General features: G+C 43.9%; 1 protein-coding gene across 1 annotated transcript; it reads right to left on the bottom strand.

Moving 5' to 3' along the window:
* Positions 1–4,910: 4,910 nt before the first annotated feature.
* zdhhc8a (zinc finger DHHC-type palmitoyltransferase 8a) lies at positions 4,911–18,870 on the bottom strand. Its single transcript, XM_061074834.1, has 10 exons — positions 18,761–18,870; positions 9,536–9,684; positions 9,249–9,406; positions 8,514–8,686; positions 8,276–8,378; positions 8,010–8,101; positions 7,782–7,905; positions 7,560–7,677; positions 6,650–6,762; positions 4,911–6,535 (listed from the first exon to the last, which is right to left on the bottom strand). The coding sequence occupies exons 1-10, from the start codon at positions 18,868–18,870 to the stop codon at positions 5,258–5,260; spliced, it is 2,418 nt and encodes an 805-aa protein (XP_060930817.1). The 3' UTR covers positions 4,911–5,257.
* Positions 18,871–19,054: the final 184 nt, after the last annotated feature.

The raw sequence follows: 19,054 nt of genomic DNA, 5'->3' as shown, positions 1-19,054 counted from the left end.
GTAAGAGACCAGAAGCTCGAACATTTGGGCACAAACAAGCCACCCTGTGTGATTTATTCCCTGTTCCTCTCGTCTGACCTCAAACCATTCACGCACACACACACACACACACACACACACACACAATTTTACTTGTGTAAATAGCACAAATAATTCCTGCTCTGCCGAGAGTATGATGAATGTGATTGTGCAACACAGGCACTCATTTCTGCATGCACACACTTCAGCTGTATTTCAAAAAAAGGGAAAAAAAACGGGTTTGTTTTGTTGCTGCTGTACAGATGATGAAGCTCTTTGTCATCACCACAGTAACTGGACAGTAAATTGCCTCTGCCATGTGACAGAGATGAATGTCATTATTGCTGCCCATTCTCTACACACACCGGGGTTGAACTGGGTCTGCACGGTGCGGTGTAACACACAGGATCGGTTGGCAGACCCACAAAGCCACACAGACACCCATTACTATATCATTTGATGGGAAATGCCCACACAGTCTTTGGTGATCAGCGGGAACATTTCTTCTCACAGCTTTCTCCTGTGGCCACACAGAGCCACAGTCAGTGCAGATTTCTGTCCCAATTAAAACCCCCCGCACTGCCCACCTCCTGGCAAGTGCAGCGGAGGCTAATTCAATTTATCGCATTGACAAAACATCTATGAAGAGTTTTACTGGGGGTAAAAATGGGAATCTGGTGCCTGCAGGGTTTTGGATGCTGCTTGTGTTTCAGATGGAGGCGGCGGCGCAGAGAAACGCTGGAAATGCCAGAGAAGGTCAACGCATCGGCCTCGGAGCAGAAAGGTCACCTCTCATTTTCACATTCCAGCATTTAAACACATTTTAGTTAAGTGCATCGGAGTTCTTCTGATTTGCATTCGGTGAACCTGAGAGTTTGCACTCAGGTTATTAAACGACAAAGCGTCACGTCGACACTGGCAGCTGCAGCCGCTTAGTCGAGCTGCAGGGACAGCGGTCGGGCCGGATCACCCGTGTAGGAAGCAGCCACAACACGGCAACACATCCCTACACCGTGATGTGATAGATAATGTTAAAACATAACCCCCCCTCTGAGGCAGAAACAAGCCGGGGCGGCTATTAATCCAACTCGTCTTTGTCAAGTGTCACTGCAGCGAGTGCTTAATCACGCCAACAGAGGAGAGAGGGAGAAAGAGAGAGAGAGAGAGAGAGAGAGAGAGAGAGAGAGAGAGAGAGAGAGAGAGAGAGAGAGAGAGAGAGAGAGAGAGAGAGAGAGAGAGAGAGAGCCCGGAGAGGAAATGAAATGCATCAGTGGCGTTGCAGCTGAAAATGACAATCAGCCAGTTCAGCGATGCCTCCGATGATCAAGCATATCAATGAGGGCGAGAGAAAGAGGCCGGGGCACAGAGAGAGAGGGAGAGGGAGGGAGAGAGAGGCGTCTGCTGAAGGGAGAGCAGCAACTAATGTAGGTCAGAAGTATCACAAACGATTTGGGCGACTTGGAGACTTATTAGAATAAAGTCAGCTCATGTCTTGAGGTTAACGTGAATCCATATTCCTCACGTTAAGACTCTCAGACTTCTAGATGAACCTCGGTAGAATATTGCTGAGCCGGTTGAGCAGAAATTACTGTTTATTAACTTTTTTATTAGGGTTCATTTGCGAAGTCACATCTAAACTAAAGAGGATCGGAACATCGCTGTCATTGATTCATTATGAGTGAACACACAAAGAGGGATTTTGGGTCAACGTTAGTTTTGGATGATTTTGGCTTCTGTGTAATGTCATAAGTGGAATTAAAGGGTCACGTCTCCCAAATCTCAAACAATATTATTACTCATTTTACCACCAGTGCAATCTGTTATGCTGATAGTTTTGGTTTTCTTTGTTGTTTGTTTAGGGCTGTCTTAATACAATTATTTTTCCCACTGAAAGAAATAAAGGATATAGTCCAGAATCAAGTTTGTTTAAGCGGGTATTTCAATATGACATTTCCTCTGTGTTTCTCTCCCTGTATCAAAGAAAATAAACTTTGTCTATGGACGCACAAATTTGTGTTAAGTTTTTTGACTGAAGATGATTTCAGATTTCGATGTTTACAGTACGTTCAAGGTGTCATATCATTAAACTTGCAGCTTGGAGGACAGATGTCTCCTCTGAGAAGTATTTGTCATGAGGACAAATTGTTAAAAAGCATGATGTTCAGTGGTGGGGGGGGACATCTCAGACACCAGGATATATACATGGAATACTTTTGATATTACTCAACAACCTGCAATCCCTCTTTGCACAGCAGCCTTGTCACAACCATCATTACCAATTTACCCCCAGTTAGAAAAACCAGGATGGAAGAGAAGGAGACTGGGGGCGGAACAGAGAAAGAAAAAACAACAGAGAGGGGAGAGTAATGGAATATAAATCATCAGATGATCCTGATGCATGTCCTGCAATAGGAAAAGTCAACAAAACACTGAGATTACCTCGTTCTCCCACATTACACTCTTTGTTATCACCTATACTCTTCCAATAAATCCACGTTCACTATACAGTTGTTCTCATTCACATCTTGTTTCTGTGTCTGTTCTCAGACAGAACAGACGTGAGATAGCGACCGACTCGAGCCGCTGCACCGCTGAGATGGAATCATTACTCTGTGATCACAACATCGTCGGACAAAATCAACAAACAGCATTTCAGATTCTTTTACTCGCGGAAAACAGCAGGACAACGCTTTGAAGATGTATTCATTCTGGAGGAAAGTGTGAACAAATGCAGAGGCTGCGACTGAGAGAAAAACATGTTTTTAAATCCAATAATGTCCAGATTAGGGGGGGGGGAAATGGCTGTGGAGGGTGAAGTTATTTCATGTTGACACATTTCAGTGCTCGTGTGGGCTTGTGAGTTTCTGGAGAAGTGTGAATCTATTATTTACTTAATAGGATTGTTTTAAAGTCAAGCTAAAATGGATCAGATTCCTCTGACTAGATCCTTCATGGGTTTTTGTTTTGAGTTGGGCCGTGTGCATAAACTGAAGTAGTGATGACAACTAGCATTGGCTGTTATTGTTGTGGTTTGTGGTTATTGGTAATTGCTACATCAATTACTCTGTAAAAATTGATTAAAAGTCAAATGAAAAAAATGTAATCTGAGGTCCATATTAAGTTCCAAAGGCCTTGTCTCCCTCCTCTGAATCACTGTCGTCTTCAGTGAAAAGATAATAATATAATCTGTGACACTTTAGACAAGAACAACAGCTCAGACGACTCCTGAACAAAGTTGTTCACATTTAGCACCGAGATGTTTCTTGTGTTCATGCTACACATCGTATTTCTGTTGTCAGGTCTCTGGACTATAAGCTGGAGTGAGTGAGGGCTTCTTACTTCCTGTCGCTGTATTAACAGCGCTGGTGATAGATCAGCAAGTTTTTCAGTTGCGTTGGTAATTTCCGCCAAACACAAATCAGTCTGGTTTTTTAACGCTGTCGTGAAAGCTGCACTTCCAACCTTTTATAAGATCAAACGCAAAGATAACATACATGAAAGGTTCTGCACCTCAGATACAAGTCTTGTCACTGATGGTAACATCCAAACAAAATCTCAAGGTGGTCCATCAAGGTTCAGACTAATGAAAGTTTCTGTTGTTAGAAATATTTCTGAGTGACTTCTGTCCTGAGAGTCCCAGCAATCCCAGCTGACATTAGGCAAGAGGTGGGGTACTGGTTACCAGCGTATCACAGGAACAAACCACCATTAACTCCACATTCACCCCTATGGTCAATTTACAGGCTCCAATCAACCTAACACCAATCTGCATGTGTTCGGACTGTAGGAGGAAAAAGGAAAAGACCCCGGATGCAACAACTGCATCACCGTGCTGCCCCAATCATATCAGACATTTCACACACCAACCACCAAGTGTATCCTTGTTGCTGTGCTCAGTTCTGCCCTATCATGCCTCTCCTTATTATTAAACCGTATTTCAAACGTGGAACACATGAAGTGTTTGTAAAAATACATTCCAGATGTAGAACCCACTTCAGAGCCTCCTCTGGTCTTTTCCTTCACTTGTATCCCTTGACGTTGATGTCAAGGCCTCACCAGCCTCACATCACCTTCTCACACTGCTCACTAGAGGGTGCCACACACAAATCCAACACGGACTCTGACACTGCAGAGAGGGTAAATCATTCCCCCCACCGCAAGGCTGCATTCCACTAAACTCTCCATCACAGCCATAGCCATCATTTCCTGCTTCCCAGCTGCCACTGCTCTGCAAATGTGTGCCTTCATTGCATGAGGCGTGTTTTTAAAGGGGGGAAATGGATGAAGGGATGTTACAACACATTCTGTCTCTATCACCATAAAGCATCTGTTTACGAGAGTCAAGAGTGGAGAAAACGTTTAGTGCACTTGTGATGTATTTTGCAGCTCGGATCAGCAGGTGCTTTCAGTGTGTTTAGGCTTGTTTACACGTTATATGTCATTTACATCTCAGAGGTTGTGAGTGGATTCCTTCATTGACAGCCATTTACATCAGATAACTAGAAGGGGACTCGTCTACAGGGCCCAGCACTCCCCTCATGAAACCAGTAGTAGATCTGGATTTTGATTTGGATCTGCACCAAACTACACACACTCATATCAATCCCCTAAACATGCCTGATTATTTCCTTTGAGATCCATGAATTATTCTAGTGGAAATCAACGTAAATGTCCGATCTTGCAATGTTAAATCATAAATTATAATCCCTTCTTCCCTGACCTATCCTTCCACCAAGTTTCCTGAGAATCCATCCAGTACTTTTTGTGTAATCCTGCTAAATAATTGACAGACACAGAAACACACAGAGGAAAACACAGATAAAAACAGGTGTGAAAATTACAAAATAGGTTTATTCATATAAACAACTACAAAAGTCTAATAAATAGGGTTTTTCGGGGGAGAGGAGACAAATTAGATAAAGTGGTATTATATTATTTCACAAAAGCAATATCAAAACACATACAAACAGATGAGGTTCATCTGTATTCTTCGCGCAGCTCTTCTGCTGCTGTCGAGATTATAGAGCTCGCTCTGTTTGTAAGAGGAGGCACAACTATCCTGAGATTCACCATCTTTCACATTTGGTCAAACTTACAAGTCTAAGTTTATCCCTCACCGTGCAATTGCTTCTCACACGCCCTCCCACACAGGAACGTCTCACTTGGCCTCTTATTTACAAAGTATTCTGGAGCTGTGAACACAGACTGCATAGATGATTCATTCACGCGTTTCTTTTTCTCATTTCAGGGCTCCGAGGGTGACCGAGTCCTTCCCCTCCGAGGAGTATGTGAGTGAGGATCGCTTCGCGGTGGCATACGAGGCGTAGGAGGAGGTGGCGGAGGAGGGTAAACGGGGCAGGGTGGCCGTGGAGGAGGGGAGGCCGTGCGTCTGTCTGTCGGGGGGGCAGTAGGCCGGGGAGGACGACCGGCCTTTGCTCTGCAGGCTGCTGCTGCTGCTGCTCTGCAGAGGAGAGCTGGAGGTTTTGGGGCCTCGAGTCAGAGAGGAGGTGGAGGAGCTGGAGAGGGGTGAGGTCCTCATGCCGTAGCCAAGGATGCCCGTGCTCATCAGGAACTCCCTGGAGCCGTAGGCGGGAGGAGTCGGCCCCCGGGAGCCTGGAGGCCGGATGTTTTCCGGTGGTAGACTCCGCCTGCTGGGGATGTCATAGACCCCCATGTCCTGGCCGTAGAGCGCCTGAGACCTGGCTTGGAGGCGCAGCATCCTGTCCCTCTCCTCCGTCTCCCGCCTCTCGTGGATAGACGCCATCATGGTTTTTGAGAAGCTGTCGTAGCGAGCAGCCGATTTCTGATTGGTCAGACCCTGTGGGCCGAGGTCACGGAGGCTGTCCCGAAGACTGTGAGAGGTCAAATCCCTCATGGCCAGACCTGGAGGGGGGACGTCTCGGGATGACACGCTTTGGGAGAGAAGGTCTCTCGGCATCAGCCCTTGAAAACCAGGGGAGGGGTCTCTCTGTATGAAACCCTGGAAGGAGGGCGAGGCGTCCCGGGAGGCGAGACCCTGCAGAGAAGGGGAGGGGTCTCGAGGCTGAGGAGACTGTCTGTTGACGCCCATAAACACAGGGCTGTAGGCGTGAGGAGAGTGCCGCTGCACCACGGTGCCGTCTGCGCCCAGGGTCATGAAGTGAGCGTGGTAGCCAACTGGGGGGGCCGCTCTCTGAGCCAGGAACTGAGGGTCCGCAGGGCTGATGACGTTGTCGTAGGAGAGGCTGCTGTTGCTGCTGCTGCTGTGGCCGGACAGCAGGCTGGAGGAGGAGATGAGGCCCAGCGGAGGATTGGATCCCAACCCGTCAGGTAGATGGGATTTGCCACCGTGGCGGCCGCTGTGCCGGAGGGTGAGAGAGCGGGAGTTGAGTGTCAGCGAGTTGAGCTGCAGCGAGCTGGAGGCGGTGCTTGTGTGGACAGCCACGCCCCCCCTGTGGCTGGCTCGTGGGCTTTCCCTGGACGCAGAGCGGAGGTCCGGACTTCTGCTGTTCCCCTGCTGCTCTGATGTCTTCATCAGCTGAACAACACAATAAGAAGCAGATAACAACGTGTGTCAGATATGGATCAAAACCCAGGAACTGTATATTAAGAATCCTAAAATCGATCAAAGTGATATCAGACTGAGAAGCACCTGCTCTGGTTGAATGGGAGATGATCCTCTGGATATGGCCTCCAGGACCGGCCGGAGCTGTGGGATTGTGGGAATTGATACAGGAATGATGGTTTTGGTGTGATGTCCCATCTCTGCAAAAGAAGTCACATCGGGATTAATTGCAGGCAAACAACACATTTCTTTTTTTAAATCCACAAATAGAATCCAGCAATGACACAATAAAGAAGAAATTTAAAAGATAAGGCTGGCAGTAGTCAAAATGTTCTATTCGTCAACAAATCCCATGAAATGATGAAGACTTCTGCATCTCGTGACACTCTGCTCCAATCTCATTGGTTCTGACTGAATCCAAAAAATTACAAAATAAAATCACCACTCAGATATAGTATATATTGCAAAAACTCTATTTTAGTAACTTTTTAAAACAGCAGGGTTCAGTGGCTTTAAGTAAATATAATATTTAGTTCATAATAAATAATTATTTCAGAAAACACATAGGTTTAGATGAACAAGTATTGGCTCCAAAGAGGCTGAGAAAAGATGTAGATCCATATTCACACAGACATAATCAAAACAAGAGTAAACAAATACCGAGGATCAATATCCTATTTTATTGTATTGATTATTACAACTCTTAACTTACTGTTAACCCTAACGGAATTAGTGCATAATATTGAAATTTTGATATTACGTATATAAATACATCGTACAGAGGGAAATATTATCGTACAAATATGAAATTATTGTAAATCTGGCAACGCTGCTAAATACAAAGACAAGGAAAAGTCAACAGTTGTTTTTAGAATCAATTTGACATTAAGAATAATACAGACTCAAACCAGACTCTCATATAAATGTGTATAATATGAAAATGTTTCTGCTGTATTATGTCTGATTATCACAGGGCATATTTGTGGTTCTACTGTACCATCCATAGCGGCTTGATGGCCCTTCAGCAGGCCGTGCTCGGGTTTGGGGGGCAGAGGGGGGGGACCTGATGCTTGGGGCTGGATGTCGGACAGCTCGACAGCTTCTGCTGAGGTTTTCTGACGGGACACAAACAACAGAGGAATCAGGAGAGATCTCATTATATCCTGGTACAGATCAGTTTTGCATGACATCTGAGTAAATATAAACGATCAAGCCATACTTTATTTTGGAGACTGTGTATCCCGTTGTCTCTGACTTTCACTGGCATCTGCCTGTTGACCCCCGGCCTCAGGAACGGAGGCTGAACGTGGACGACTGTCTTCATGCGAGGCCGTGCTGTGTACCTGGGGTCACGGGGGGGCAAGAGACAGCCAAGAGTCAGACAATGTTCCTCATGGTTTTTTATATAGCGCTGAAGGTTATGTAGAATAAAAAATATGGCCCTCACTTTGGAGAGATAGGACTGCAAACCATATACTCCAGGTTGTTACAGCAACCTCGGGTGAAGGGGTTTACTCCACCTTGAAACTTCCCAGTTACCTGCGGGATCATTAAGAGGTCAAATGTACCTGTTAGTTTTATTACAGTCCATGGAATTGCATTTTAGAGATATTTTCCCACACATTTGAACAACTAAATACATCAGAATAAGTATACAGTCCAAAATATTGACTTTATTGATATAATTTACAACCTTAATAGTAAAAAACTAACTTGTTCATTTGTGGTGCGTCCTCTGGACACCAGGTACAGGTGGAATCCGGAGAGACCCAGGACCGGGATCAGAAACAGACCCGATATACTGATCACGACCAAACTGGAGATACAGATCAGGAAGACTGCTTTGTGTTATTCACCATTGACATTGGAAGCGCAGACACACACACACAGGCACACACACACACACACACACACACACACACACACAGGCCCACACTGTGAGTAAGGATACGCGACAGTGCAGTGCAGCTTCCATAACTCCTCCTTGTGTTGCAGGACGTACATGAGGCCGAAGGTGAAGATACAGATCATGTGAACTGTCAGCGACAACAGAAACAGGAAGAAGTAGCGGTAGTTGCGCCTCCCGATGCAGTTGTTCACCCAGGGACAGTGATGATCAAAGTCCTGGGAGGAGATTGTGCGTGGGGGGGAATAAAATATAAATAAAAATGGAATTAGCCAGAGCCGGAAATAAAACATAACTCAGTCACAAATGAAATGCACAGATTCATGGCTGGCTCAGGAACTCGTTGGAATATCCTCTACGCTTTCTAAATACATTTCGTTTAACAGAGGTTGTCTGAGCTGATTTTCAAATTGCATTTCCACAGCGACTACAAAGGATCGGAGAGAAGGATTAACCTGATTAATGAGAACTCTCTCCCCCTCCATCACACTCTGTCCATCATTCACTGCAGAAATCCCCTTTTATTGACTGTCCACACACACACACGCACACACACAAACACACACACACACGCTGCCACTCTCTCGTGCACACTCGTCCACATTTCTCTTCGAGCTTCTCTCCCATGCCTCATATTTTATCACCGTCGCCACTCGTTTCTCTCGTTTAAATCCCCCCCCATGTTTGTCAGCACCCTCCCCCCTTCGTCCAGTGCGACTTAATAAAAAAAACTCCTGTCACTTCCCACCCGCTTCTTTAAATCTCTCCGTGCACACTCACCTCCACACAGTGATCGCAGACGCTGCAGTGCGAGCAGCGTGGCGGTCTGTAGAAGTGGCAGGAGGCGCACCACTTCATCCGCACCTGCACCCCCCTCACGTCCACGTTCTTGTAGAGCGGAGCGCGGAACTCATCGTCTTTGTCCTCGTCTTCATTAGCTGGGGGACAAGGTGTGTGGAGACGTCAAGTTCAACGTCTATTAACTCTTGGATTCTGCTCTTTTTTTTGTATTTGTCATGTGTAGTTATATTTCCCGCTGTAAGCATTATGTCACTTTGGTTACTGACCAATTGGGAGGACACCAGCATCCATGAAGGTTGCCATGGTGAAGTTGGCCAGCACAAAGAGGAAGAGGATGATGCAGCATGGCGGCACAGCAGGGCTGACGGCGACAGCCAACCACGGGCATCTGAACACACACACACACACACACATGCAAACATAAAAGAATTAAACGAATGAAAACATGGGAAAACTGTTTCCTGCACTTCCATCCGAAGCAGAGTTCAGGATGAGGCTTCGACGGCGTCTCTGAGCCTCTCAAGTATCCATCCCTTAGAGGTTAATATTAACACAAATCAGTGCCACAACAGAGATTTTAAGGGATAATCTACATCCCATTTATTCTGATGGGAGCGGTGAATCCCAAAAGTAATTGTTTACAGTGAGGGATAAGCATGTATTAGTGTGTGTTCACCAGTGAGTAAAACAAGGGATTATTTGACTGGTTTCTCCTGGCTGAACGCTTCTGCAGCAGCAGCAAGACGGGCAGGACACCTGAAGGACGAGTAGTTTCAGTATTCATTAATCTGTTAAATATTTGATGGATTATGAATTAGGTCAGAAAACAGTGGAAAATGTCCTTCACGTGTCCCTCCAGTCGCAAATGACGTGATATCGTGTTTTATCAAATTAACCATTTAAAACCGTAAGATTTTCACAATAAAACAGACCAAATATCACATTCAAGAAGCTTGAACCTGCAAATATTTAGATTTTTTTTACTTCAGAAATGATTTAAAAAAATATTCAGTTGTTAAAAAGATTATGTGAGGATTATTATGTGAATTTTATATTGCATTGATTAATTCAACTTAATTTTTATACATAGATTATATATGATCTCATTAGTTCAGTGGTCACACCTTAACTTCATATTAACTTCATTGTGTAATTTCAAATAAAAAGCCTTTGATAGATTGATCAATATGTATAGTTTGAATTAAGCAGTTTTTAGGCCAATACTGTAAAAGATATTTGTATAAATCAGGCTAAAGTAAATTCAGTTTCACGAAAAGCACAAAACATTAACTGTATTGTGTATTTTAGTGTTTTTAAAGGATTGTGAGTGGGACATTTTCCATGTTGAGGACGTGTCCCTACTTTCTGCTGGGTAAATTCCTGAGAGTGTTGGTGACACAGTTTCTAAATCATCTCAGACCTTGTTTTTTGTTTCTCTAATGCAATCACTTAATATAGCATGATTTACTGTATCCATAATAAACTCTCAGCTGCCGATACACAGTATCAACCGGGAGAATTTATCGGAATACTTTGGCACAGAAATGTCACGTACGATTCATGTACAAATAAAAATAATAAGGTTTGAGCATGACTATAATAATCAGTGAAATTGCTACAATGACGTTCTCCGGTTAAAGAAAATGTTACATGACTGATGCAGTATCGATTTTTGCGTCCTGTCAGGATTTGAAGCGGTGAAAACTTCTGTGTGCCGTAAAATCTTAGAGAACCATCACTTATCTGCTCCAGTCTTCCATTTGTGTGTGTGTGTAATTGTGTGCGTGTGTGTGTGTGTGTGTAATGAATTATACTCAATGGGAGTATGATTATATCTCTCCTGCGTGAGATTAGAGGGAGGGGCAGTGTAATCAGGTTACAGTGGCAGTCAGAGAGGAAAAGATTCACTGGATTATATTAACAGTGTTTGATTGAACATCACATGTTTAACCTACATATACACTGTATCGGAATTTTCCTACGTGAACGATCAAGTGTTACGTTTGGTGAGTTGTTATTATCACAGGTGGAAAATGGATAATAAAACATCACGTGTTCTGTGTGTCAGAGGCTTTAAATGCAGATTTGCACGAAACATCAACAAACCATGAAGACACACAAAAAGTGATTAGACACAAAATTTGATGAAAACAAAATCAAGACGCCTCCGCCTCTGTTATGCACTTCATCCCACATCAGCTCCAATCTGGAAAACCCTCTGGGAGATTTGAGGCCGCGGAGGGGGGGGAGGGGTGCCACCACCCCACTCCCGAGAGGCACGCCTGCTGAGGCCGTGCCAGCTGCAAACCCAGTAATCCCTGGATTATGAACTCTGGATTACAGACCATCTCTGCCCCGTCTCCGCTGGCATTGTGGATTCCTCACATTGGAATGCTAAACACACAGAGCGTGCGGCCGAGGCTCGCCGGGCACTGCACCGCGGCACGCCACTGTTTTTATTCTGAGATAAATCCAATCGATTCGCCGCCAGTCGTCTGCAGCGGCTGAACACTCCCCTCGTAAAACACACGACGCCTCCCTCTGCTCAGCGGGTTGGGGAGAAAATTGGAAACAGGACGAGAATTTCTCCCAACAACTTGGGCACAATGAAATTATAAGAACCTTTAAGAAGCCGTGAATGTGTGACACAAAGATTAAGGAGCATATCATGATCATCCCCCCCCCCCTCTCAGCTTGAGGGCTCCTATTCAGGATTTGTGTCCACGTTCTTCACTAGATATAGTCGTGTTTGACATGTGCTTAAACTGTCACTCGCATTCAACTCCTGGAGGTGGTCCGTTAAAAATACTCCTCTCATTATACTTGGACGTAGAAGAGAACCACACGACGGTGGAGAGAGAGAGAAACAACGCGATTTTCATCAATAAGCCCAATTGTTGCAAAATAATTGGGTGGTAGAGAGAGAGAGAGAGAGAGAGAGAGAGAGAGAGAGAGAGAGAGAGAGAGAGAGAGAGAGAGAGAGAGAGAGAGAGAGAGAGAGAGAGAGAGAGAGAGAGAGAGAGAGAGAGAGAGAGAGAGAGAGAGAGAGAGAGAGAGAGAGAGAGAGAGAGAGAGAGAGAGAGAGAGAGAGAGAGATAGATAGATAAGTAGAAAGACAGAGAGATAGATAGATGGAGAGATAGATAGATAAATAGAGAATTAGATAGAAGGAGAGATAGATAGAGAGACAGATTGAGAAGTAGATAGAGATAGAGATAGAGATAGAGAGATAGAGAGATAGAGAGATAGAGAGATAGAGAGATAGAGAGATAGAGAGAGAGAGAGAGAGAGAGAGAGAGAGAGAGATAGATAGATAGATAGATAGATAGATAGATAGATAGATAGATAGATAGATAGATAGATAGATAGATAGATAGATAGATAGATAGATAGATAGATAGATAGATAGATAGATAGATAGATAGATAGATAGATAGATAGATAGATAGATAGATAGATAGATAGATAGATAGATAGATAGATAGATAGATAGATAGATAGATAGATAGATAGATAGATAGATAGATAGATAGATAGATAGATAGATAGATAGATAGATAGATAGATAGATAGATAGATAGATAGATAGATAGATAGATAGATAGATAGATAGATAGATAGATAGATAGATAGATAGATAGATAGATAGATAGATAGATAGATAGATAGATAGATAGATAGATAGATAGATAGATAGATAGATAGATAGATAGATAGATAGATAGATAGATAGATAGATAGATAGATAGATAGATAGATAGATAGATAGATAGATAGATAGATAGATAGATAGATAGATAGATAGATAGATAGATAGATAGATAGATAGATAGATAGATAGATAGATAGATAGATAGATAGATAGATAGATAGATAGATAGATAGATAGATAGATAGATAGATAGATAGATAGATAGATAGATAGATAGATAGATAGATAGATAGATAGATAGATAGATAGATAGATAGATAGATAGATAGATAGATAGATAGATAGATAGATAGATAGATAGATAGATAGATAGATAGAATGATTGATAGAATGATAGATAGATAGATAGATAGATAGATAGATAGATAGATAGATAGATAGATAGATAGATAGATAGAATGATTGATAGAATGATAGATAGATAGATAGAGAGTCACCCTCACTGGTCTGAGACCATCTGGAGCGCAGGCAGAGTCAGTTCATTACGCTGCACCGTGGCAGGACAAGCTTCCACCTAATGAAACAGGCCGAGCAGAGCTGTATTAAATCACACACAACAGTAAGCTGCTCTCTCTCCAATCTGCACTCTGCAGCCCCACAGTGGGTCAGTGGCACAGCAGACACACAACGCACAGGCGCTCAAGCAGCAAGTTCACTACTGGCTGGAAGCCAGGGCTCCAGTTTCCGTGTGTGTGCGCGTGAAATATTCTCACAGCTACATAAGTGACATCACTGTCGTGTGATGTGTCCGATTCCCAGACACAACATTAGCAGAGGAAACACTGGTGGTGAGTGAACAGCCACTGGCTGAACAGGAAACCTGCACATGTGCTCAACTGTCAGCGAGCAGAAACCACAGAGGTGTGGTGACGGAAAACATTCATTTGATTAGACTTCAACTGGACATTCTGTTTCAATCCAGGCAGGAGAAGGCATTTAAGCTATAAACCAGTTACTTACATTTGTGGAATATACATTGTTTGTACATTTCAAATATTATATCATTATAATATATGTTAGTTTTGTGAATACACAGTTTGCTCAGCTCAAACTGTTTCATGTGACGGTATCTGTGCTTCAACTCCCACATTTACCTCAGGAGGTTTATGTTTTCCTCTCTTTGTTTGTGTTCTGCAAAAATTAGCAAACCGATTTCCAGGAAGTATGGTTCATGGGTGGGGTCTGACCAAGGGAAGCACCCATTTGATTTTGGTGCAGATCTGGGTCAGGGGGCAGATCCATGATTTTCTTTCTCTTTCTTTAACACAACAAGATTTCTTAGAGAATAATCCATAGATTTCGGACTCCAGCTTGTTTAAGGGAATGATATTTATGAGGGTTTGGAACTTTGGCTGCAGATCCAAATGAGAATCTTGATCTGGTGAATTTAAATGTGGTTTCACAGAGGACTGCTGGGCCTCAGTGGAGGAATATGCTCTAAAGATTCACCAGCGCACAATTAGGATTAGAGAGCACATTTCATTTCCAGTAAATATCTCTATATTTCAATACATTCCATTCCTCTAAACACACACTATCTTAAGTAGAAAAGCAAGATTCTCGGAGGAAAAAATCAATTAGCAAGGGACATATTTCGTGGTGGCTGGGAAGTCTGTGGTATGTGTGGGCGTCTGAGTTTAACAATGCACGAAAACCTTAAGCAGCAGCCCAAACAGAAGTTCATGGTCGGGGGAACAAAAGCAGGAAGCCGGTAACTGATGAATTTTCTCAGGCAGCGGAAGACAAAAGAGCCTCCGCCGCTCTAAAGGTCATTCTCTGACTCTCCCCAACCTGCAGCAGAAATAGAAATGGAAACGTGTTCGCTCGCCCTGCTAATGCCCACACTCCGGGCCCACATGCACAAATACTGATGACTGCATTACCAGATGAAAGAAGCTCCGACTTTGAATATAAAACGTGGCCGCGGGGTTTAGAATCCCGGGTTTACTTAATCTGCAGAGGAGGCCTTGTTAAAAATAAAAGGATCAAAGTGTTCATGAATATAAAAAGAACACACAAAAAAAAAAAAGAAGACGTGCACTTTTTGGAGCTTTAGTATTGACACACAGCAGCAGCATGCACGTGAGTATGCAGGGGCCTAATTGGGTGGCGTCCACAAACCCCTGCGTGTTCCCAGTGATTCACAGTGAGCGGGGGGGCGGAGGCGAGGGTGATGTTATGGCAGATGACAAGTGGCGTCCTCTTGACTCAGTGTTACCGAGGCGGGGCTCAACACGGCCCGAGTGTGGCACCTGTCCATCTCCTGCCGATGCACGAGGTGGTGGTGGTGGTGGGTGGGGGGGCATAGATATCATATATAAAAACTAGATGTCTCGTCTGCGTTGCCGGCCAACGGAGATGAAACGTCACCACATGGCGGCCATCTTGCTAGGGGGCAGCTCGCTCACCCATAACATTGTGTTGATAGTGGTAAATAACCATAACTTGCTCAATTTTCAACCAATTTTTCAATGGTTTGGTTTGTTATAAACGTCAAAGATGTAGATATGACACTGCATACTTATGAATAATTATGTTATTTTCTAAAAAAATGAATGATTTATGCAGTGTCATAACTACATCTCTGACGTTTATAACAAACCAGATCGTTTAAAAATCGTTTGAAAATTGAGCATTAGGTTATTTACCACTACCAACACAATGTTATGGGTGAGCGAACTGCCCCCTAGCAAGATGGCCGCCATGTGCGGACGTCCGGCTCCGTCGATCGAGACGTCTAGGCTTTATATATGATATCTATGGTGGGGGGGGAGGGTTGCTCCAGCTGCAGCTGATGGCTTGGCAGAGCGGCAGGATATCAACCAAATTATTACTCTTAACAGAAAAACGGTTTTATTCTCCGGCGGCCGACCAGTCACAGAGTTTTTGCCAGTTTTTTTCCTCTGGAAGGAAAGGTTTGTGTGTTTAATGAACCTTCAAGACAAGTTAACATGTAGATATTGCAATATTCATCAAGGTACTTTATACCACTGTTTGAGGGAAAGATTCAAAAATTTTGGAGCTCGGTGTTACACTATATCTCTCAAATGACCTCTTCTCCAGTACCTCTAAATCCTAAGCTATGTATATTAAACATCTATCCAGACAATTGTTCTCTGTCTAATAGAGAAAGAAAAATGGTTGACCTGTGTCTTCTACAGGCCAGGCGCTCAATAGCTCTGACGTGGAGGAATGTTCGTTGCCCCTCTCTAGGCCACTGGTTAAAAAACTTAACGTCGGGTTCGGCTCTTGAGAAGTTAACATACGTAGTTAGGAAGAAAGCTTCTCAACTTTACAGTATCTGGGAGATGTTTTTGGACTTTGTTAAGAATGGTGACATTGAAGAGGCATTGGAAATGTGAAGCGTCTAATCTGGTGTGAGGAATGTGTGCTGTGCTATGTTTCATGTTAGTGACTGTATTTTATTTTACTTATATATATATTTAATTTTGTTTTAATTTAGTTTAAACTAAATTAGTATTTTCATTGTGATTTTTTGTACTTGAATTTATGTTGCAATCATATCTTAGCAATTTCTGTGACTTTTGTATTATTTATTGTCATTTATGCTGCCATATGTTAAGGTTGGGGACGGTTCTTGTATGTATGTAAATTGATGTAAATGTATAAAACTATATAAAACCAATAAATATATGTTTAAAAAAAAAAAAACCTGTAGATATTGGAGCAAAGAATTCTACTGCTGGTCGGTTTGACAGTGAGGTTTTCGAATATTCTATTAAACGGCCAATACCCAATGGTCCAGGTGCATTTAGAGCCACGAGGTCGGACATATCCAAGCAACCCGTCGTTCCTTCAATCAGCCGCAGCCTCCTGATTTTGCTGGTTTAGCACTGCGGCTCCAATCAAGTCATCTCTACTCAATCCATCGCGTCAGCAGGCCATTGATTTGAACTTACAGAGTGTAGGAGGAGTTCATCGAGATTAGTCAACCTTTTTTCCGGCCTGTGGGAATTTCTCTGATTGCTAACCCCCTTTTCATGACTGCAGCAAGTAGTCCAATGGATTTTATCGTGATACATCTTCATTTTAGGGTTTAAAAAAGCTACAAAATTGAATATATGTATCATGAAAGATGCAATATAACTGGATATATTCGTACATCAGATTCCCGCAAGCACATCTAGACATTAGAGAAACGCAAACCGTCATTAAACGCTTTAATATAGTAACTCTAATCTCAGCTAGATATATAAACTCGACACCAGCATCTAAAACGATTAGATCAACGTGTGCTTCACTGTGAAAGTCACTCCAAGGAGGTTACGTTAAATATCCGCTGATGGTAAATTTCCCATGCAGATGGGGGGGGATCACATGGCATCAGCCAGAGGATCCTAATCCCATACTCCCAATCTGGTGTCAGGTTCCAGTGCAAACGGTGCACGGACGGAGGATACGGGGAGAAACTAGGACAGATCTGGCTGCCGGGGTCAAGGGTCAACAGACTGGAATAGAGCTGATGAGGTGGGAGCCTTCAATCGGTAAATCCATAGAGTGGATATCTGAGGGGGGTTTTCATGAAGAAATTAGGGTGCTATAATATCTGACACTGGACTGCTTGTTCAACCCCCCACCACCATCTTTTTATAGCCCTTAAGTAAAGGCTTTAGAATAATGTATATAAATCAATCAATCAAACCTATATTCATCGTTTAAATTGGATTCAGAGGCATTACAAGAAGTTGGATTTACTTATTAACCCCACGAACAGGTCAGAATAAGGACACCCCCACCCCCAACCCCCCCACCCCTCACCAGGACGTACCATCGCAACCTCAATTCCAATCAGATCCTGCAACTAGTTTAAAAACCCTTTTTTAGAGAGTGTATTTGGTTTCCTGCAGCTAAATTTGTGACACATGTAGGTCAACGCGATGCGCTCCTACACGCCGATTATCCCGAGGACTGTGTGTGTGTGTGAGTCCTCCGGGTGCAGTGCACTGGGTTCCCAGCCCGAGCAGGGCTCAACCAGGTCAGATCTGAGTGCTGGTGGGTCCACCAGTGGGTGAGGAGGAAGAAGAAATGGTTTCCCAAAGGTTTTAAAGGGATAGTTCACCCAAAAATGAAAATTCACTCGAAACCAGGTCATTTACACAATGTGTGTAGCTTAAATCTCCGCTGTGATCCAGAATGTGTAACCAGAGGAGAACAACAGCAGACATTCAGGCTAAACACATTGTGTATGTGACATTGTTTCGATCAGAATATGAATGCAAGCTCTAACAGACACTGGAGCAGTATGGAGGCTTTTTTTTTTTTTTTCTGTTTTAATAAGTGCTCCACCAGTTAATTCAACTGTATTGAATTTGGCTGCAACACGTTTTACCCCAGAAACTCCAGAAGTGTTTTTGTGGACACTTCATCCCTCCATCCATCGGCATAGTGGTGAGCAGATGATGAGAATTTTCAGTTTGGGGTGAACTGTCCCTTTAAGGCCGGTCTTACGTGCAACTTCTTGAAATCGATCACAGGAAGATGAAGTAAAAACATTTTTTAAATGAGAATAAAACTTTGGGATATTATTGGATTGAGAGTCGATGATGCAGGAGACAAGTGGAACTCTGCAAAACGCAACACATCCCAAGCACAGCCTGTGTCTGCATGGAGGGAGGCTGATGGAGGGAGAGTGATGGAGAGAGAGTGATGGAGAGGCTGCATGGATGATCCGATGGCTGGCTGTGGATTCTACAACATGCAACAGTGCAGCGACACCAACTTTCCCCTCTTTCCCCCCCCCCCCCCCCCCGGTACTCACATGAAGACGAAGAACAGGGAGCTGGATCCGACCAGCAGCAGCGCGGCCGTGCACACCGGGACGAAGGCGCTCGGCTTCAGCGAGTCGGCGGCGGCGGCGCCGGCGGGCATCCTGACCTCTCCTCTCTCTCCTCTGCCTCCTCTCTCTCCTCTGCCTCCTCCACTCTCTCACCACCAGCAGCAGCACCAGCAGCTCCACCAGCAGCACCGGCTCATTCCAACGAGGGCCACCGCACACACACACCGGGGGAGTGTCGCCGAGAGAGAGCACCGAGAGCCGGGAGAGGAAGAAGCA

Source organism: Limanda limanda, chromosome 1 (genome assembly GCF_963576545.1).
Source record: "Limanda limanda chromosome 1, fLimLim1.1, whole genome shotgun sequence".
Lineage (NCBI taxonomy): Eukaryota > Metazoa > Chordata > Actinopteri > Pleuronectiformes > Pleuronectidae > Limanda > Limanda limanda.
The sequence above is the reverse complement of the archived record's forward strand: the minus strand, read 5'-3'. Positions and strand labels throughout refer to the sequence as shown.

Excerpts from the sequence above, each read along its gene's own strand:
- zdhhc8a (XM_061074834.1), bottom strand. The coding sequence starts at position 18,870 with ATGCCCGCCGGCGCCGCCGCCGCCGACTCGCTGAAGCCGAGCGCCTTC. Across the intron at positions 8,687-9,248 it reads TCTGCGATCACTGTGTGGAG|GACTTTGATCATCACTGTCC; the intron begins GTGAGTGTGCAC and ends ATCTCCTCCCAG. Across the intron at positions 6,763-7,559 it reads CCATCAAGCCGCTATGGATG|AGATGGGACATCACACCAAA; the intron begins GTACAGTAGAAC and ends CTTCTTTTGCAG.